Source organism: Plutella xylostella, chromosome 21 (genome assembly GCF_932276165.1).
Source record: "Plutella xylostella chromosome 21, ilPluXylo3.1, whole genome shotgun sequence".
Classification (NCBI taxonomy): Eukaryota; Metazoa; Arthropoda; class Insecta; order Lepidoptera; family Plutellidae; genus Plutella; species Plutella xylostella.
The window spans coordinates 10,296,533-10,319,574 of NC_064001.1; the positions used below are offsets into that span (position 1 = coordinate 10,296,533).

The 23,042-nt window shown below is 40.4% G+C and overlaps 2 protein-coding genes across 2 annotated transcripts in view; both read left to right on the plus strand.

Moving 5' to 3' along the window:
• Positions 1-23,042, plus strand: part of LOC105389042 (fibrillin-1) — a 92,231-nt gene that overhangs the window by 45,846 nt on the left and 23,343 nt on the right. Inside the window, exons 33-45 of the mRNA XM_048628636.1 lie at positions 405-544; positions 998-1,114; positions 1,535-1,681; positions 2,160-2,276; positions 3,269-3,372; positions 17,030-17,291; positions 18,760-18,918; positions 19,154-19,319; positions 19,830-19,957; positions 21,153-21,258; positions 21,703-21,872; positions 22,261-22,462; positions 22,781-22,900. Coding sequence (XP_048484593.1) covers positions 405-544; positions 998-1,114; positions 1,535-1,681; positions 2,160-2,276; positions 3,269-3,372; positions 17,030-17,291; positions 18,760-18,918; positions 19,154-19,319; positions 19,830-19,957; positions 21,153-21,258; positions 21,703-21,872; positions 22,261-22,462; positions 22,781-22,900 — 1,938 coding nt within the window. The remainder of the gene's footprint in view (positions 1-404; positions 545-997; positions 1,115-1,534; positions 1,682-2,159; positions 2,277-3,268; positions 3,373-17,029; positions 17,292-18,759; positions 18,919-19,153; positions 19,320-19,829; positions 19,958-21,152; positions 21,259-21,702; positions 21,873-22,260; positions 22,463-22,780; positions 22,901-23,042) is intronic.
• LOC125490182 lies at positions 10,460-12,042 on the plus strand. The gene has a single exon (XM_048628635.1). The coding sequence runs from the start codon at positions 10,499-10,501 to the stop codon at positions 11,846-11,848; it is 1,350 nt and encodes a 449-aa protein (XP_048484592.1). The 5' UTR covers positions 10,460-10,498; the 3' UTR covers positions 11,849-12,042.

A 23,042-nucleotide genomic window follows, 5' to 3' on the forward strand; every position in this document is an offset into this window, starting at 1 on the left:
ATACTGACGGCAGCTTTAACTGTCTGTGTGACACTGGATATAAGGGTGATGGGTGAGTGGCATATGTAGATGACAAGTATAGAGTATGGTTGCATGTCCACCAGAGCGAGGCAAATTGCGACCCATGAAATTGCATATAAACTCCACTCATCCAATTTCATTTTACGATTACTTTCTCGCACACTGCTTCGCTCTCGTAGACCGGCATCCTAAAATAAATTGTAGTCCGCACTTCGATTAAATTAAGTCACTGTGATGATTGTCACCACTCTTTTTTTCTGAATTCTGTAAACCGTGTTGCCAATTTAGCCACTTTGTAAATTCGGCGGTCTGCATCGTGGTACCGTTTATGAACTTCTATGAAAGTAAACCAACTGACTCATTTACTTAACTTTACCCCCCAGCTACCAATGCGTGGACATAGACGAGTGCGCGAACGACCCGACGCTGTGCGAGAACGGGCACTGCGGCAACACCGCCGGCGGCTACGAGTGCGACTGCGACATCGGCTTCACCAAGTCGCCCGACGGACGCTCCTGTCTCGGTGAGTTTGTGTACTATAGTGTGTAGTATAGCAATGCGTGGACATAGAGCCGACCGCCAACAAGTACAGGTAGCCACCAATAGATGGCGCTCGAAACGAAAGATACAGAAGTTGTATGGAAATCAAGAAAGTAAACTGGTTGTGTGACAACAGCTCTTCGACCGTCTCTAGGCATCCATTCTGTGACCGCCTTTGTTCACCTTGCGTTACCATTCTTGGTGAGTTACCGTAAATAAATAAACAATATGAAAATGGCGGTTGTTAATAGGTAAAATGATAATAAAATAAATAAAATAGACCTACGGCGTGAATAGGGCGAGATAGCATAAGATCTGCCTCCATATATCTTCATATACCTTTTTTCTTGTCTTATTGTGTACCCGTATGTAGTCACTACATTGTAAAATGAAATAGTGGTTGCTCTTATTAATATTTCATTATTTTCCTTTCCAGACCTGGACGAGTGTGCGACGTTCCACAACGTGTGTGTGTTCGGTCGCTGCGAGAACACTTACGGCATGTTCAAGTGTATCTGCGACAAGGGATACCAGCCGGATAGCGTTGATGAACGTAAGTCTCTTATTGATAAGTAATTAGGTTTGTTTTAGCGCTTAGGATGGAGTTTTGATGTGCTAAAATGGTATTTGTATGTTTGGGAGTGTGAAAAGAAGCATGCAATAAGAGCTGTTCACTCTGATTCAGGCAAACTAAACAAAAAAATTGAATTTATGTATTTAAAATTAACAGTGTTAGTTGTGTTTCAGGTGTTCCACTAGGCTCGATATTTAGTCGAGTATTATTCTTATTAATTAATATCACTTACGGGTAGTGACAACCGCTATTGTACCAATTTTTTAAGCAACCTTCCTTACCATTTTGGCAAGAATCGTCAGCCAATAATTAATTCCTTAAAACACACAACACTCTGTCATTTGTAGAAGATGATAAATCTAATGACAATGACATAAATACCTACTATTTTCCCCACAGTGATGCCGGGCTTCAACTGCACGGACGTGGACGAGTGTCTGTCCCCGCAGTCGTGCCAGTACGGGCAGTGCGTCAACACGCCCGGCGCCTACCTGTGCCGGTGCCCGCCCAACCACGACCTGGTGTCTGAGGGGACCGCCTGCTTCGGTAATGTAGCCTGATTATGACTTTAATATACATATAGATTGTTGCGAAAGTTATTAGTTGTATTTCCGATACTTCTTGCCTCCGAAAATTACTCCCTGAGTCACTCCCTCGCGGCTTAGTATATCACTTTTGCAATACCCTATAAAGTCTTTATAACTTTTACATACATGCACTACATCAACTGTAATCACCGATAGGGTAACCGGAGGTGACTAGCAAGCGGGGCACTTGATTTCCTCTGGCCCTTTTTACAAGTCGGGATTAGCGTAGCGCTATAACTTACGAAAAACATAATTTTTGATTCTCTGCTGTGCTAATACGACTCTCTTTTGTTGTATTAATCGTGCCGCTTGCATGACAATTCTCGATTGTTTTCGACTCCTAGTGACTCCCCAGGCTATGCTATGTTTGGGGTCAGATGGCCATGCAAGATGTCTCTACATATTGTAATTAACAAGATAATTTTACACATTTCCAGACCCCCGCCGCGCCCGCTGCTACGGCAAGGTGGACCTGCGCTCCGGCGCCGAGCAGTGCCGCGACAGCGACGAGCTCTCTGAGGACGGCAGCATGGCGGCTTGCTGCTGCTCTGTGGGTATGTACTTGCAGACCCCCGCCGCGCCCGCTGCTACGGCAAGGTGGGAGCAGTGCCGCGACAGCGACGAGCTCTCTGAGGACGGCAGCATGGCGGCTTGCTGCTGCTCTGTGGGTATGTACTTGCAGACCCCCGCCGCGCCCGCTGCTACGGCAAGGTGGGAGCAGTGCCGCGACAGCGACGAGCTCTCTGAGGACGGCAGCATGGCGGCTTGCTGCTGCTCTATGGGTATGTACTTGCAGACCCCCGCCGCGCCCGCTGCTACGGCAAGGTGGGAGCAGTGCCGCGACAGCGACGAGCTCTCTGAGGACGGCAGCATGGCGGCTTGCTGCTGCTCTGTGGGTATGTACTTGCAGACCCCCGCCGCGCCCGCTGCTACGGCAAGGTGGGAGCAGTGCCGCGACAGCGACGAGCTCTCTGAGGACGGCAGCATGGCGGCTTGCTGCTGCTCTGTGGGTATGTACTTGCAGACCCCCGCCGCGCCCGCTGCTACGGCAAGGTGGGAGCAGTGCCGCGACAGCGACGAGCTCTCTGAGGACGGCAGCATGGCGGCTTGCTGCTGCTCTGTGGGTATGTACTTGTCGTCATAATATTAACTGATTGTCTTTGGTTCGTTATCGTTCGCTGCAAAACATACATAGGTCTCTCCTAAGGAGCGCCACTTGTCATGATAAGAGGAAAGATATTTGTATGTAGGTATGAATGTTTGTTACTCTTCAAAAGGTTAGGCCTTATTATGGCATGTAGTTAGCTGACACCCTGGATTAAGACATAGCTGATTTTATCTCGAATTTCCCGCAGGATTTTTTTATACGATGCGAAGCTTGACCAATTTAAATTTGATGCGTAGGACGAATTGCTACCTATTATTCCTGATTGTTATTTATAAGTTCGCACGGAAAAGCAAAGTACGCAAGCCCCACTTATGTGTTAAGTATGGTTTGTGATATTTCTATAAAAGTGAGTGTAATAACTATCTCGTGTTATTCCAGGCGCGGCGTGGGGCAACTACTGCGACCTGTGTCCGGAGCCGGGCTCGGAGGAGTTCCGCCAGCTGTGCCCCGGCGGGCCCGGCTACCAGCCCGTGTTGGAGCCCGTAAGATACTCATCATCATCATCAGTCGTTATGTGACTGATTCCTATTTAGTAAATTATTTGTAGCCTCTGCCCATCTTGGAACCCGTAAGACACTCTTCTTCTTCATCATCATCAGTCATTATTATGTGACTGATTCCTATTTAGTAATTTAACTGTAACCTGTCCATGTAGCACGGGACGCTATTAAGACGTGACAAAAGTTCTCCGTTGCGCTCGCTCTTGAGGCTGCGCGATGTGAGTGAGCGCGATGCAAAACTTTTGTCACGTCTTAAATGCGCCCCGTACTAGCCCTTCTTGTAGCCCGTAAGACACTCTTCATCATCATCATCATCATCAGTCATTATGTGACTGATTGCTATTTAGTCATTTTAACTGTGAGCTGTGTCCGGAGCCGGGCTCGGAGGAGTTCCGGCAGCTGTGCCCCGGCGGGCCCGGCTACCAGCCCGTGTTGGAGCCCGTAAGATACTCATCATCATCATCAGTCATTATGTGACTGATTCCAAATTAGTAATTTCAACTGTGTCCGTCTTAGAGCCTGTAAGACACTCATCTTCATCATCATCGCGCGCTCTTACGAGTTACACACGTAATATTCTATCTCTCAAATTTAATTCTTAAACATCAGTAAATAATATCATAATCAGTGCAAATCATATATACATCTAAAGCTCATAGTGCAAACTACACAACGGTACTGCTGAAATTAACTCAAATTGTGGTAAAATCAAGTAATCTTCAAAACAATTTCAAAATTAATCAGTTAAAAATCAAACAGTGACTGTGAACTGTGAGTCGACCTTGAAGTGCGTGTCCGAACAACAACGGTAACCGGTCTGCGCTGAGTACAGTGATTAGTGTGTCGCATTAATACCATATATTCGGACCTCACCGTACCAATCACATCAGTGTAGCGGTTAAGACGTTGGTACTCCTACGCTCACTCGTAGTGTCACGGGTTCGAGACTCACAAACAACTTTATTTATTTTTTATTTTATTTTTGAGTGTTTTTCGTGTTTTAAAGATGCCTAATTGCGCTTCTTGTATGAAAACGATAAAAGTGGCTGTTGGCGCACGGGCGCAACATTGCTATTCAGCGTATTCAGGCGCTTAACGTTTTAAAATTATTAATTGTTCTCCTACCTCATATAATTAACATTGTACTTCGATCAACGTATTCGGCTTATCAACATCAAAATTGTATCCAAATTGCATTAAACTGTTAAAAGTGAACAGTTTGAGTTTAATTCAAGCTCCATATGTCCCCTACGAGACATAATTTGGTGACCCCGACGTGATCACGGACAGCAACTTCTGAAGAAAACTGAGTCGTAGAAGGCGTCATCAGCTGCAGCCGCGTGGTGACCAGAAGCCTGCAGCCCTGCAGTCCACCAGCAGCCATCACCAGCCATCACCAGCGACGAAGCCTGTGCAGCGTCCGGCAGAAGGTCCACCTTGCCACCGACATCCCGGGCAGTGACGCAGCAAAAGCCTCACACCGCAGAGAAGTCTACCATCTACAAAGATAAGTGCCCAAGGTTTCCTTCATTCCAGTTTCCTACCTAAACCTGTCCTAATTCACCCAAATACATCCTAAATATACGTAACAAAATATCATTCAACAAAATAACCTCAAACCAAATTACAAAATTCCCACCTACTTCCTCAAATTTCATCCAAATTTCATCAAATTTTCAAAATACTCCACTTGTGCAACCTTCCAGCTTGCTGTGACGTCAGATTTTTGAAATTAATAACCCAAAAGAAGTTATTACAATTTCAAAATTTGCATACAAAAGTACCACCTACTTTTTTATCTTTCATCCAATTTTCAAACTTTCAAAATATAATATTTCCCTTGCTACCTACCAACTATCTGTGGCATTAGAATTTTGAAATTCTAGCCCAAAACGGATTTATTCAAATTTTAATTTTTTTATACAAAAATCCCACCTACTTTTTTATTTTTCATTCAAATTTTATAAAACTCGCAAACACCTTCCCCGTGGGACCTAAGAACTTTTCATCAAATCAGATTTTAAAAAATATTCATCCAAAATGATTTATTGAAATTATAATTTTTTTTTTACACAAAAGTGCCACCTACTTTTTTGTTTTTCATACAATTTTCACAAAACTTTCAAAATACATTCCCTGGGTAACCCACCACACATAACTGATTTCACTTTTGTGAAATTTTTGTTCTAAAACAAATTATTAACATTTTTCATTTTTCCATTGTTCTTTCTTGTAAGTTTTGTGAACATAAGAGTAAGGTGGACATCACTTGTCCCTCGCTATAAATTATATCTATACACGCCTTCTAACCCGGGTTTGCCGAACAATTCCAGGTTCTCGCATCAAAAGCGAGCCACGAAGTATGCCAATAGGACTTCCCAACGTCAGCTCAAGCTGAGTTCTCGGTGGTAAGCGGTCCCAGCTTCCTGTTCGGCAGGTGTCACGGATTGAGGAGCGTGAGATTAAATTCAATTATATTATTTACACTTAATACCTACTCACTTTGGGTGCGAAACGTAAAACTTGATTTGGCCACTTTGCTATTGTGTAACTAAATTGTTGATTGTGATAACTAAATTTATTTTATATCATGGCGCCAGTTGATTCAGATGATTCATCTAAAGAATTATCGAAACAATATAAAGAATTATCTGCTAAACGCAGCTCAGTAAAGGGGCAGATTACAAAATTTAAGAAATACTTAGAAGGTTTTACGGGTCGCACTCAGTATGAAACTATTGAGTTAGCTAAATTAACGGTCAAGCTTAGCAAGTTTGAATGCTTGTCTACTAAGTTTGATGAGTTGCAAGATCAGATTGAGGTCTTAAATACCGAAAATTTAAGGGACGAATTGGATGAACGCGAGAATATTGAACAAAATATCATTGATTGCATTGCGGATGCTAAGACTATTCTAAATTATCAAAATGAGATTTCTGTGCTAGAGGAGCGCGATAGACGTAATTCTTATTGGCAGGAGGCACAAGGTGGAGGCGATTGTCAAAATGATGGTATTAAACTACCTCAGATTCAAATTTCTAAATTCGATGGCTCACCATTCCGCTGGTTGGGCTTCCGCGACACTTTCCTAAATTTGATCCATAACAACAAGACAATATCTTCCATTCAAAAGTTTCATTATTTGGTATCGTATTTGGAAGGTGACGCCGCGAGAGTTATTTCGAATATTGAAATAAGCTCCGCCAATTATAATGATGCTTGGAAGTTACTATGCGAGCGTTATAACAACAATAGATTACTGATAGCTCACCACCTCAAGTCATTGCATAACATTCAACCGATGGCTCGCGAATCTGAAAGTGCATTACGGTTCTTTGTTGATCACATCACTAAAAACATACGTGCGCTGAGCAGTCTTGGCCAGCCCACTGACAAATGGGATACACTAATAATATTTACATTTTCCCAAAAGCTTGACAGCCAAACGCTCGTGAAGTGGGAAGAGTACCGTAATTCTATTGAAGATGACTTTCCAACATTACAACAATTCACAAAATTTCTAACTGATCGTGCTAATGTACTCGAATCAATAAATCGCAATAAATCTGACAATAATTATTCTAAATTTCAGCGGCCACAGCAGTCATCGAATTACAACAACAATCAAAATACACAAAACCAATTTATGAACACAAAATCATTTGCCAACACAAGTCACTCAAGTCACGAATCAAAGCCAAGATCTTACCTATGTATAATATGCAATCAAAATCATAGGATCTATGACTGTCCTACATTTAAATCTAAAAACATTCAGGATAGGCTGGCTGATGTATCAAAATACAAGTTGTGCCTTAATTGTTTACGCCAAGGGCACCCAGTGCATGAGTGTCGCATGGGTCCGTGTCGCGAGTGCAACAAGAAGCACAACACTTTGCTGCATAAACCAAACAATGTCGCTGCAAACACTTCTGTCAATCAATCAGAGACAATTTCAAACTTTTGCGATCAAAATATGAAACAGGAAGTGCTGCTATCTACAGCACTAATTGAAGTTACGAACCCGGTTACCAAACAAATGGAACGTGTTCGAGCTCTTTTGGATTGTGGCAGCCAATCATCATTTATTTGCAAGTCGTTGCAGCAAAGGCTATCATTAAATTGTAATCCTGTTGACTTGAGTGTCATTGGCATTGGCAATAATTCTACCAACAAGGTAAATGAAAGTTGCGTTGCGCAACTAAGTTCAATTAATTCAAGCTATAATGTGACGCTTTCCTGTTTTGTTTTAGACGACCTAACAGGAAATCTTCCTAAAAAATCTATTAATATACAAAATTTACAACTACCAAAAAATATTCAACTGGCCGACCCAATGTTTCACCAACCTTCTCCAATACAGATATTGATTGGAGCAGATATTTTCTGGGACATACTGGGATGTGAGCAAAAGTCCCTAGGTCCAAACAACCCTAAATTGCACAGTTCTCAACTTGGTTGGTTAATCAGTGGTCCGGTTTATACTAAATCAAAAAAGATAAACAAAATTAACTGCAATCATGCAACAACAAAATCCTGTAGTACAGACGAAATACAAAATCTACCTATGCATTCCTGTAATACAGACGAAAAAGAAAATATACTTACAAAATCCAACAACAAAGACAAAAAACAAAATTTATTTACACAATCCTGTAGTACAGACGAAATACAAAATCTACCTATGCATTCCTGTAATACAGACGAAAAAGACAACATACTTACAAAATCCAACAACAAAGACAAAAAACAAAATTTATTTACACAATCCTGTAATACAGACGAAATACAAAATCTACCTATGCATTCCTGTAATACAGACGAAAAACACAACATACTTACAAAATACAATAAAAAGGACAAAACACAAAATTTATTTACACAATCCTGTAATACAGACGAAATAAAAAATCTACCTATGCATTCCTGTAATACAGACGAAAGAGACAATATACTTACAAAATCCAATAACAAAGACAAAAAACAAAAATTACTTACACAATCCTGTAGTACAGACGAAATACAAAATCTACCTATGCATTCCTGTTATACAGACGAAAAAGACAATACACTTACAAAATTCAATAATAAAGACCAAAACCAAAATTTACTTTCACAATCCTGCAATGCAGACGAAATCCATAAACTATCTACAAAATCCTATGATACAGACAAAATAGAAAAATTACTTACAAAATTCTGGGACTTAGAAGAAGTTCCGCACAAAAATAATTTAAGTGAAGACGAAAAGGCATGCGAGCTTCATTTTAAGGCAAATGTAACTCGTCTCAATACCGGTAGATTTTGCGTAAATTTACCTTTAGTTGACTCACCTGACTGCCTCGGAGATTCCTATTATTTGGCTAAACGTAGATTTTTGAATTTAGAAAAGCGCTTTCGAAGGGATCCAGAACTAAAATTACAATATGTACAATTCATACAAGAATATGCTGATTTGGGTCATCTTTCAGAATCTCCGGAGGTAAAGCCAAATCCATCTTATTTTTTGTGCCATCACGCTATATTTAAGGACAGTGAGTCAACCAAAATCAGAGTGGTCTTTGATGGTTCTGCTCCTTCCACTTCCGGCTTCTCGGTCAATGACATACTGATGGTAGGCCCACATGTGCAAGACTCTCTTTTTTCCATACTGATCAGAGCAAGGCAGTACAAATATCTACTCACGGGAGACATTCAAAAGTTTTACCGTGAAGTTCTCGTTGCTGATGAAGACAGAAACCTGCAACTGATCTTATGGAGGGAAGATGAGTCAATGCCTATCCGGACGTTAAGATTGAATACTCTCACTTACGGTACCGCAAGTGCCAGTTATTTAAGTACGCGTTGTCTTTGGCAAGTAGGGGAGGAGTGTGAGGACGAACTCGTTAAAACAATAATTCAAAAGGACTTTTTTGTTGACGATATGATAACTGGGTCAAATGATGTTGAGCAATTACGCCACATCCTAAATACTGTAACTAAAGAATTAGACAAAGGTTGCTTTAAATTACGAAAGTTTAAGACCAATTTACCCAGCATTTTCGAAGTGTCGGACGTCAACACTCAGGAAAATTTAGCAATAAGCGAATTGTCCAGCACGCTTGGACTGGGCTGGAGTCCGTCTAATGACACATTAAATTTTCCGGTCAAAATTCCACCTCAAAATGTAGCTATCACAAAACGCTTCATCATGTCAAGTTCATTCAAAATTTTTGATCCTCTGGGACTTTTAAGCCCATGCATAATAGTGCCCAAAATTTTATTGCAAAAACTATGGCAGCAAAAGGTTCCTTGGGATCAGCCAGTCCCTAAAGACATAGAAGAATCATGGCAGGACTTTGTCAATAATTTACATATAATTGCAGGTCTCAAAATAATCCGTCACAATTTGTGTGATTCACCAACTAGAATTGAAATGCATTCTTTCAGTGATGCCTCGCTATCAGCTTTCGGTGCGTGTATTTACATAAAATCTACAAATATGAATGGTGAGGTCACTGTAAGATTACTATGCGCTAAATCCAAAGTTACTCGTCTAAAACCTACAACAATTCCTCGATTGGAGCTTTGTGCTGCACTATTAGCTGCACGATTATGTGACTCGGTAATCAATTCATTACGGTATAAATTCGATCGTATTGTGCACTGGTGCGATTCAAGTGTAGTTCTAGCATGGCTGAGAGGCAATCCTAACAAGCTAAAGGTATTTGTTGCAAATCGTGTAGGTGAAATACTTGAAACAACACAGCCTTCATCATGGCGTTACGTACCTACCGCTAGCAATCCGGCCGACTTAATTTCACGAGGTGCTAGTGCCAGTAAGTTGCATGATTCGGAGCTGTGGTGGCATGGTCCTAGTTATTTAAAACAGGATGAAACAAAATGGCCAGTACTACACTCAAAAGATTGTGATGACGAAATGCCTGTACTTAAAACTATAACTGTGACAGTTTGTGAATCAAAACAAGACATAATAGATTTCAAAAAATATTCTAAATTAACAAAATTGCAGCGTATCATGGCATACGTTAAAAGATTTATTTACATGTTAAAAAATCGCATGAAAATATTTACAGACATTCTTTCTACAGATGAACTTAATAATTCAATGAATTCGCTATTTTATATAGCGCAAACTCAAAGTTTTAGTCATGAACATTCAATTTTATCGAAAGGACAACCACTTAGTCCCAAATCTAGGATTTTATCTTTAGACCCGTTTCTCGACGAAAATAATTTAATTAGAGTTGGAGGGCGTTTAAGTGCCTCTGACTACGCTTACCAAAAGAAGCACCCGATACTTCTTGACTCGTCTCATATTTTGACTAAATTAATATTTGAACATGAGCACTTGCGCAGCATGCATGCCGGACCTCAACTGTTACTGGCTACTGTTCGAGAAACAGTTTGGTCTACTAATGGTAGACATATTGCGCGACGCACTGTCTATAATTGTGTACGATGTCGACGAGTGCAAGGCAAAACATTATGTCCCAAAATGGGAAACCTACCATCGCAAAGAATTACTGCTGATTTTCCATTTTTATCAGTTGGACTAGACTTCGCCGGGCCATTTTACACAATAAACCGTAAAGGTCGCGGAGCTAAAATAACAAAAACTTATTTATGCCTTTTTGTTTGCCTACGATACAAATGCATTCATCTTGAGGCTGTGAGTGATTTAACTAAAGACGCGTTCGAAATGACCCTACGGAGATTCGTGGCGCGCCGTGGCCGACCAGCGGAAATATTTTGCGACAACGGTCGAAATTTTGTTGCCGCTGCCAAGGAACTCGGTTCTTTCCTAAACAATAATGTCAATCCTCTTTCTGAGCTTGCATCTCACGAAGGTTTCAAATTTATTTTTACTCCTGCTTACGCTCCTCACTTTGGCGGCATTTGGGAAGCTGGGGTGAAATCCGCTAAATTCCACATAAAACGTGTCATAGGGAACACTCACCTTACTTTCGAAGAAATTTCTACTCTTTTCGCACAAGTGGAGGCAATTCTAAATAGCCGTCCCTTATATCCCCTATCATCCTGTCCTAACGACTTCCTTTTCCTCTCCCCAGGGCACTTCATCATAGGAAGAGCACTGAATGCACTGCCTGCCAAAGATCTGACAGATTTCAAGGAAGGTGGACTAAATAGATACAAGCGTCTAGAGCAAATACGCCAGCATTTTTGGCTGCGCTGGCAGAAAGAATATATCGCTGAACTTCAGCTACGAACAAAATGGCGAACGAACAAAGGCCAACTCAATGTAGGAGATCTGGTCTTACTACAAGAAGACTTCGTTCCACCGCTAAGTTGGCGCCTCGGAAGAGTAGTACGGCTGTTCCCTGGTGCAGATGGAGTGTCTCGTGTAGCGGACATCAACACTACGCGCGGCTGCATCCGGCGTCCACTGGTTCGCCTGTGTCCACTACCCACGACGGAAGACCTTAAGAAGAGTTGAAAGATCCCTTTCAACGGGGGGGAGTATGTTGGCGCACGGGCGCAACATTGCTATTCAGCGTATTCAGGCGCTTAACGTTTTAAAATTATTAATTGTTCTCCTACCTCATATAATTAACATTGTACTTCGATCAACGTATTCGGCTTATCAACATCAAAATTGTATCCAAATTGCATTAAACTGTTAAAAGTGAACAGTTTGAGTTTAATTCAAGCTCCATATGTCCCCTACGAGACAGTGGCTGATTTATTAAAGTGCCAAAAATGTAACAATACATTCCATTTTGAGTATCTCAATATGACCCATATAATGTATAAAGCGATTACCCCACAAAGTAAATCGCAATGGCATTGCTCGTTTTGTACAAACATTACAAGACGAGCGCTACCGCCGTCAGCCAGACCGGCTACTTCACAAAACCAGTATTCTCTTCTTCAAGATAATTTGGATATGTCATGTGATGAGCCAATTAGCCTGCTGAACACTGAGAAAAATACAACAATAGAAACAGCAAACTCTGGGACCATCACCCTTGAGCAAATGAATATGCTACTGAACCAAATGAGAACTGATATTGTATCTGAGATCACTACTTCTATAAAAAGGGAGGTTAACTCCGCTGTTAACTCTGCACTTGAAGTTTTAAGGCAGGAATTCACAGCTACCACTGACTTTTTGGCTGCAGACCAAAAAGACATTAAAACTGAAATTGAATCGACAAATAAAAATGTAAAAGAGTTGGAATCCATGAACTCTAAGCTCAAAAGTCTCGTTACATCCTTGGAACGTCGTGTCGAATCAGCTGAAAAAATTTCTCGTAGCCTTAATCTGGAAATACAAGCCGTACCTGAAAGGAAGAGTGAAAATATCGTAACCCATGTAAAAAATCTTTGCAAGAAGATCAATGTACCAGTGACTGACTCTGAGATACATGCATGCCGAAGAGTGGCCAAGATGGATCAATCGTCTACAAGACCAAGGAACATTCTGGTTACGTTACCATCTACGCGTCATCGGGATAATATTATTTCGGCTGTAAAACGCTACAACAAGGCCAATTCTACAAATAAATTAAATTCTTCTGACTTAGAAATATCTGGTGAAGCCTGTCCTATATTTGTAACTGAGCACTTATCTCCTGCAGTCAAAGAACTTCACGCTGCTGCACGAAAAATTTCTAAAGAGAAATCGTACAAGTTTGTTTGGGTGAAATTTAACCGGGTCTTTATGAGAAAGGACGAAAAATCACCTTACTTGTGTATTAAGAACTTAGATTGTCTAAATAATTTGTAATTTAATAATATGTCAATTGTATCTCATTTTCTTTAAATAAATTGTTCATAATATTCTGTCTAACTCACCTATTCAATTATGTTAATATATTATCAAAATGTTAATCGTTTTCGTTCAAAATCTAATGAATTTAAATTGAATGTACTTAGAAATAATTATGATGTTATATGTATTACAGAAACAAATTTAGATAATAGTTTTAATAGTGAAGAGTATTTTGATGATCGCTATTTAATATTTAGGAATGACAGACACTATAACACTAGCGATAAACAGTCTGGTGGTGGTGTTTTGATCGCTTTAAAGAAGTGTTATACTGCTGTGCAACGTCATGACTGGCAATCTAATATCGAATCAGTATGGCTAAATCTGACACTTAGCAATCGTCAACAACTTAATCTCTGTCTTGTTTACATTCCACCTGATGTTCTGGTGGATCGTATAAATAATTTTTACTCTAAAACCTATGACATTCTGTCTAACAACGACTATCCAACAATAATATTAGGCGATTTCAACACACCTTCACTGGACTGGATACGAGGAGAGACGACGAGTATTTGTACGCCAAATATTATCACAAATAATAAGAGATCCCAAGATATTTTAAAACTTATTTCTATTGGTAACTTAAATCAATACAATTTTCTTAAAAATCATAATGGTCGCACACTTGATTTATTTTTAAGCAACACTCCCAATGTTATTTTGAGTTCTTGCGACTCTTTTTGTAGACAAGACCGACACCATCCGGCATTCGACGTCAATATAGAGCTTAGGGTTGGAATCCATAAAGAAAACGTGAGCAAAGTACTGAACTATAGGAAGAGTGACATTGAGTCTTGTAGAAGTGAACTCAAAAAGATAAACTGGCATGAATTACTCTCTGATCTTGATGTAGATGAGTCAGTGGGTGCTTTTTATGAACAGCTTATGGACATTATTTTAAAAAATACTCCGTACAAGAAACAATCGTTAAAACAATATCCAATATGGTTCTCGGAACCACTTATAAAATGCATAGAAGAAAAGAGTAAGGCCCATAAAAGATTCAAAAAGTTTAAGAACCCTAGGGACTATGACACTTTCGCTTTATTAAGAACTCGCAGTAAAAAAATGATAGATGAATGTTTCCATAATTTTATTGGTTCTGTGGAAGATTCGTTGCTATCAGATTCTACCAAACTATTTTGGACTTACGTTAAAAGTAACAGAACCAGCAGTGATATTCCTCTACCCATGATGTTTGACGGTAACTCCGCGACTTCTTATTCTGAGGCCTGCCAACTCTTCTCTGACTACTTCAAGTCTGTTTATGATGACACCAATCTTAATTATGATCTTCGTATTGACAATGATAATGCTGATCTTGGGTCATCGTCTAATTTACTTAGTAAAATTACACTTACGACGGACGAGGTTTTAAAAATATTAAGTGGATTGGATACTAGCAAGGGTGCTGGGCCTGATGGTATTCCATCTTGTTTTGTCAAATCCTGTAGTAAGGAACTTGTTCTACCTCTAACTATCATCTTTAATAAATCTTTAAGTAGTGGTATATTTCCTCAGGTCTGGAAAAATGCTTATATAGTTCCGATCCATAAATCCGATGATAAATCTCAATGCTCCAATTACCGACCTATAAGTATTTTAAATTGCTTTGCGAAAATATTTGAAAGTTTAATATTTGAACACATTTACAGTCACATTAATTCTAACATTGTTAAACAGCAGCATGGGTTTGTCAGAGGTAAATCCACGGTTTCTAATCTCTTGGAGTACACAGAATATTTAAGTGCCAGAATTAATAATAAAGTACAAGTTGATTCAATATACACGGATTTTAAAAAAGCGTTTGATAAGGTTAATCATAAATTACTGATTCAAAAAGTTTATGCAATGGGAGTACGAGGTACATTGCTCCGCTGGCTAATCTCATATCTCTCCAAGAGATCTCAACTAGTTGCATTAAAGGGTTGCACATCAAATCCAATATTGGTTACGTCTGGGGTACCTCAGGGTTCTAATCTGGGTCCGCTGCTTTTTATTGTTTTTATTAACGATCTTACAAAGGAACTAAAAAGCAATTTTCTGCTCTACGCCGATGACCTTAAAGTGTATAAAGACATTATATGTGATCAGGATTGTGTTGAGTTACAAGCGGATTTGCTGACCATTGATAACTGGTGTCATGCGAATAGCATGAGCTTAAATGCTAAAAAGTGCTTTGTGATATCCTTCACCAACAAACGCAATAAGGTTATATATAACTATACAATAAATAACCACACCCTGGAAAGGGTGTCCCGTATTAGAGATCTTGGTGTTATATTGGACGATAAACTTTCATTTGTTGAGCATATAGATGGGACAGTAAGAAGAGCTTATAGCATGCTAGGATTTGTGCTAAGAATAAGCAAGAAATTTAAAAAACCGCAAAGTGTTATTGCTCTATATAATAGCCTGGTACGTAGTATACTTGAATATGGTTCAGTGATATGGTCACCCTTCTATGATATTCATGTACAGAGCCTAGAGTCAGTGCAACGGCGTCTCCTCCGAATGCTCAGTTTTAGGTTTGGGTTTAAATATAAACTGCCTGACTATAGGTCTAGACTAGTGTACTTCAACATGGCTACTCTTGAGAATCGTAGAAAATGTTTGGATCTTTTTTGTCTTTATAAAATAATAAATAATAAAATTGATACAGTTGTTTTGTCCCAGATTGCATTAGACTGTAGAACTAGATCTGGTCGTAGATTTCAATTATTCTTTGTTTCAACCTGTCGTATTAATGTTGGCTATAACTCACCTGTGCGTCGATTATGTCGTCTTTATAATGAAATTCATAAAACTGACTGTGATCTTGATATTTTTTGGAACTCTTATCCCACCTACCGTCGCCTTGTCTCTACCGCTATAGGAGAACTAGATTGATTGTTTATAACCCTGATGTAATGTTATTAGATTATTACTATAATTAATTGTCAAATTTTAAAAATTAATGAATCTTTTCAATCAGCTTTGAATGTGTATATAATTTGAATTGTTCGAACACTTATAATTAAGTATAAGTGTTTTTTTTAATTTATATTTTTTTTTTATGGTTGCATGTTTAATGAATTTTAATTTTGTGTTCTTTTTATGTATTACTTGCATGCTGTGAACACATATCTTTTGGAGTGTTAACTGTACCAGAATTAATTTTTTAATGTTGTGTTATTGCTAAATTGTTAACTCTCTGTATTGTGTTCCAATAAATAAATAATAATAATAATAATCATCAGTCATTATGTGACTGATTGCTATTTAGTCATTTCAACTGTGACCTGTGCCCGTCTTAGAGCCTGTAAGACACTCATCTTCATCATCATCAGTCATTATGTAACTCGGAGGAGTTCCGGCAGCTGTGCCCCGGCGGGCCCGGCTACCAGCCCGTGTTGGAGCCCGTAAGACACTAATTAAGATTGCTATAAAAACAGCTTCTAGACCTCTGTTACCATGTTGATGGTTTGATAAGCGTTCCACCTATGAAATTGCTGTATTAATACGAATCGCAGAACAGTGATACTTGTCTACGTTAATAAAGATATCATGCAGTTAAGACAGTTGCTTTTCAGTGTAACATTTTACTGTTGATAAATAATCGTAAGTATTTGAAGAGATTCCGAGTTAGAAATACCTGCATGAGTACCACCAGACTATTTGGAGATGCTATTGGGTTCGTTGATAAGTAGATTTGAAGATCGCAATCTTTAAAATTGAAGTCCATTGATCATAAGATATCAATATTTTTAGACCCAAAGTATTATTTTTGAAATATGCATCTAGTGAAACCCTTAAATACAACCCTTTTACCTAACTAATTAACCCCCGTTTACCCCGCAGCCATCCTACGTGGTAACCCTGGCGGACATCGACGAGTGCACCCAACACCCGGCCCTCTGTGAACATGGGACTTGCACCAACACGTTCGGCTCCTACGTCTGTACCTGCGGCGAGGGCTGGCAGCTCTCTGATGATGAGCAGAAGTGTGAAGATATAGATGAATGTATGCGGCCCGATGTCTGCGGCCCAGGAGTTTGCAGGAATCTTCCTGGGAGCTATGTTTGTCTTTGTCCGGAGGGCTATGTACCGATGCCTTCAGGAAGTGAGTATTTTTTTTGTTTTATATCGATTTTGTTATGTTTTGGAATCCGAACGATGTTTTGGTTAGTAAAACGAGCCCAGATAAATTATAATGTACATATGAAGTATGTACGTCTGGCGCAATCAGTGACTGAAGCATTTTCTGGATGGCTTATCTTTCCACCACGGTGACAACCCTAGAGCTAACACGTTCGGCTCCTACGTGTGCACGTGCGGCGAGGGCTGGCAGCTCTCTGATGATGAGCAGAAGTGTGAAGATATAGATGAGTGTATGAGGCCGGATGTCTGCGGCCCAGGGGTGTGCAGGAATCTTCCCGGGAGCTATGTTTGCTTGTGCCCGGAGGGCTACGTGCCCATGCCTTCTGGAAGTGAGTATTAGTTGTGGTATTATATTGTATTAGTTATATTTAGGGAACCAAACGAGGTTAATGGTTATTATCACGCGCGCAGATAAGCATACTTTATATACCTACGTCCGGCGCAATCAGCTATTCTGACTGTCTAATCTTACCACCACGGTGACAACCCTAGAGCTACATTTGCACCAAGACGTTCGGATCCTACGTCTGCACGTGCGGCGAGGGCTGGCAGCTCTCTGATGATGAACAGAAGTGTGAAGATATTGATGAATGTATGCGCCCCGATGTCTGTGGTCCGGGCGTGTGCAGGAATCTTCCGGGGAGTTATGTTTGCTTGTGTCCGGAGGGCTATGTGCCGATGCCTTCAGGAAGTGAGTATTTTTTTCGTTTTAATGACACTAAATCGATTTAGTTATGTTCAGGAATTCTAACGAGGTTTTTGGTTAGTAAAACGCGAGTAGATAAAGTTTACTACACGATTGACGCTAGTCTGACCGTCTAATCCTTCCACCACGGTGACAACCCTAGAGCTAATACCTTCGGATCCTACGTGTGCACGTGCGGCGAGGGCTGGCAGCTCTCTGATGATGAACAGAAGTGTGAAGATATAGACGAGTGTATGCGGCCGGATGTTTGCGGGCCAGGGGTTTGCAGGAATCTTCCCGGCAGTTATGTTTGCTTGTGCCCGGAGGGCTATGTGCCGATGCCTTCAGGAAGTGAGTTGGTTTATTTATGATCTTCTTACTACTAACTATAGTTTAGGGTTTGTCATCGTGGTGAAATGATTGGCCAGACAGAATAGCGTCTTTCTATGAATTTTGTATGTATTGAATATAAACGCGTAACTAATAAATTTAAATGAAATTACCTACTAATAAATATTTCCCTATAAGTATCTGCGCATCTAATACTTTGTGATTTATTCGCAAAATTCACGCCCCATTCTTTATTATATTATTATATAAATTCATAAATCTGCTTGGTCAGCCATAAAATAAACGTTCTGGTCATGCTCTGTAAATCGCAGCCAACGGCAACGCTAAGAAAGCAGCTCTCATAGAATTTTGACGAATGAAATAGCTATACTTATCATCTTTCATTCTTCCACAGAGGAATGCGTGGACGTGCGCCAGAGACAGTGCTACATGGAGTGGGACGACGACTCGGGCCGCTGCAGCAGCGCGGTGGGCGTCCCACAGACCAAGTACCTGTGCTGCTGCTCCGTGGGCCGGGCGTGGGGCGCCCCCTGCGAGGCTTGCCCGGACAAGAGTGAGTGACTGTTTAATTAATGTATAATCGCTGCTAGAGTTGATTTATTTCTGTCAAAATATTACCTAGTTTGATTTCTTGGATAAATATAATACTTGCATTGATCGTACTGAGGCTTCGGCTTGGGACCGTAAGCTTCATAAAAAAAAACACTCGTAAGATATTGTTAAGAGGCTCATAAAACAACCAAACAAACATAAATATCTGAACTAACCCTATAATTTCATCCTCCCAGGTTCCCAAGAGCACATAACCCTGTGCGGCGCTAAACCCGGCGAATACATCAACCCGATGACGAATGAGACGAAGCAGATCGACGAGTGTTCCATCATGCCGCAGCTGTGCAAGCCCGGAGCATGTCATGATACTAGCACTGGCTTCCAGTGTGCTTGCGAGCATGGGTGAGGGGATAATACATGATGTTTTATACCTACAGTTTATGAATAATTATAAATAAGAAAGGACCCAATACTGAACCTTGCGGGACACCATATTGTTAATTATACCGCAGCTGTGCAAGCCCGGAGCATGCCATGACACTTCTACCGGCTTCCAGTGCGCCTGCGATCATGGGTGAGGAAATTATAAGAGTAATGTAAAGTGATAATTATAAATAATAGAGGTCCCAATACTGAACCTTGTGGAACACCGGAGTGCTCCATCATGCCGAAGTCGTGCAAGCCCGGAGCATGTCATGATACTTCTACTGGCTTCCAGTGCGCCTGCGATCATGGGTGAGGACATTATGAGAGTAATGTGTAGATAATTATGAATAATAGAAGTCCCATCACTGAACCTATAAAGTAATTTATGCGCATCGTTCGAGTTCATAATACATAAGTTTTCATGTACTTTAATTAAGTATACTATATGCTTTGTTTCTGGTCTAACACTCTCATTCCCTCCTACAGCTACGAACACGACAACACGTCACACTTATGCCGCGACATCGACGAGTGTCTGTCGACACACGCGCCGTGCCGCGGCCTGGCGCAGTGCGTCAACCTGCCCGGGGCCTACGAGTGTCGCTGCCCCGCCGGTATGTACTGTCTTCAGCACTGATAATTATGCACCCTAGATGACCTCTAATCGCGCAATGGTCCTCAAAAATAAAGGCATTATGAAGAACACCTCGCCACAATTATATCGATAGCCACATGAGCTGGAAATCACATGTTAACGATGTTTGTAACAGGCTCCGAACAATATTGGGTAAATTTTATCACTTAAGTAAAATATTAAAAAAAAGCACCTTATATAGTGTTTATTACGCTCTTGCTGACTCATTGCTGAACTATGGATTAAGTACATACGGCCGAACATTTAAAACCTATCTCGATCAAATTAAAGAACTACAAATTAGACTGTTAAAATACTTAGTAGACAAAAGAACTAAAAATAATTGTAATAATGAATATGAAAAACTCTTTCTTCTTTGTAAAATATTACCAGTACATAGCAAAGTAAATTACTGTATAGCTATTGAACAATATTATTGTAATGATTATAAAACACTTGTTGTACAAAAATATTTTTCCCGACAAAAAGGTAAACTTTATCAACCAAAACATAAGAACTACTATGGTCAAAGAATTCGAAAATACTTAGTGCCTAAAATATTTAACAGTATACCATTGTTAAAAGAAACCAAAAAGTTAAGTAAATTTGTCATAAAGCAAAAATTAAAAACTATTATGTTGGATTTGTTTAAGAAAGAACTGAATGATGTAGGTATATATTATGAATTCGAACTGTTTAGATATAATGTAGTCATTAATATGTTGCATAGCTTAACTAAATTATATACTTAAGTAACTATATATTATATGTAGTGTCGCGAATTTATCACCATAAAGTCGAGTCACTGACATGGGTAGATATAGCAGGTAATGTAGATATTTAATGTTTATGTTTAAGAGAGCTCTCTCCGCCAACAAACTATGTGTCTATAGTTTGGCGGATTTATATTGTGTAATGTATGTATGTATTTGAAAAAAAATAAATTAATAAAAAAAAAAAAATTACACTATAAGACAGTTTCGCAGTTGAGAACGTCAAGATAGTAGAGATTGAGTATGGAATGCAGCGCTGTGATGGCCTGAACTATCTATTGAGAAGGTCTTAAGTTCATTCTTAGGTAGATATACTCAAATGTGAAACTGAGCGTGAGTGTAACAATATCAAAAGATCAAACATTGTGCATAGGTATAATGTTTTGTCTCTATAATTTCCAGGTTACCGCAGGACTCCCTCTCAGGATGAGTGTGAAGACGTGGACGAATGCGCGGATGAGAAGATATGCGAACACGGCGTCTGCAGAAACACTGTCGGATCCTACAGGTAATTTCATCAACATAAACCAGCATAAATGTATATATTGCAGTTTGATTGTCTAATAGGTATTTTTCCATAGTAACTTTTAAACACTGTATTAATTTTTGATTGAGTGTATTAACTAAGCCTCACAGTAAAGTCACAGATAAAATTCCAACCCCGTATAACTTATAGCACTGTGTCTGTTTTATTGCCATCAGCCCGAAATTATCCACGACTAAACGTAGGCCTTCCCTATCCAGCCACTACCGGTTACCTATCTAACCCAAATATGCCCAGAGTAGGTCGTCAACGACCCACTTATGTTTTTTGCATATTTGCACTTATAATCTGAATCTTAAACATATCACAAAGTAAAACAACTTGATGATAAAACTTGTTCTGGGCATATTATTATAAGGTCCAGCAGTAAAGACATTTTCTTCCTATAACTCAATAACTTCCACTCAGATGCGAGTGCGCGCCGGGCTACACGCTCCGCGACAACTCGTGCCGCGACGTGGACGAGTGCGCGCGGCCGCGGCCCGTGTGCCGCAACGGCACCTGCGAGAACCTGCCCGGGAGCTACGCCTGCCACTGTGACGAGGGGTTCAAGCCCGGGGCTAATAATGATTGTATTGGTGAGTAATTATAGATAGTTTTTAAGTCAGTAACTTGCCAGAGGTATGCCACAATCAAGCGCGTATTGTGGTGCTTGAGTTTTCTCGTCCTTCGAGCCTGATCAAATCTTGAGCTCGCAACATGCCTCCGCCCTCTTCTTTGAAACAGGCGGAGAGAGACTCTTCTGCGATGCCTCGGCACATGGCTATGGCTTGGACATCATCATCATCAGCTTTATAGCAGTCCTCTGCTAGACATAGGCCTCTCCCAAAGTACGCCACTAGATGCGCCACTAAAGCTTGGTGGCAAAATATAAAATGATACATATTCTAAGTAAAATCCATGTCGAAACCATCCTCATCTTACCTCTATGTGCTTTCCCATAAACCCCTTCCTTCTCACCAACAGACATAAACGAGTGCCGCGAGGGCGGCATGGTGTGCCGCAACGGGCGCTGCCGCAACACGCCCGGCTCGTTCCAGTGCGCCTGCGCCGCCGGCTACACCCTCGCCGCTGACGGACGCAACTGTCGCGATGTAGATGAGTGTTTGGAGCTGCCGGAGCCTTGTGGAGAGAAGGGGTCGCCTGTTTGTACTAATACTAATGGCGGGTAAGAAGTTTCTTCTTTTTTTAGTGTGTCGATTATGACTTTGACTGATAAGCAATGCTGTTTGTGGATTGCGGATAAGCTGCTTATGAATGGTGCCGTGGCGCTGACAAACACTAAAGCTCCTATAGTACCATGATGACGTACGTCATCATGGTACGATCCTTCAGTCCTTCCGTATTGCAGCCTATCTGCCATAAGTATCAGTGCATTATGCAGTGTATTATTCCAGAAACGAGAGCTCATGCGACCTAGACTAACTTCTTATCCATTCAATATTATACCTTATGCCATGTATTATATCGGTTTATTATCTTCCAGCTACGAGTGCTCGTGCGGGCCGGGCTGGCGGCTGGCGGGCAAGCGCTGCGTGGACCGCGACGAGTGTAGAGAGAGCCACGACGCCTGCGCCGGCGGCGAGTGCCACAACTTCGATGGGGGGTTAGTGCTTATGATTTAACTATAGTTTGTGAAATGTAGGAAGAGTTCTGTGACATTTGATTGACATATATATGCTTATGCCTGGTGTCTAAATGTTGGTTGGTTTTAAAGAGAAAGTGAGAAATAAAGTGTATGGATTTGT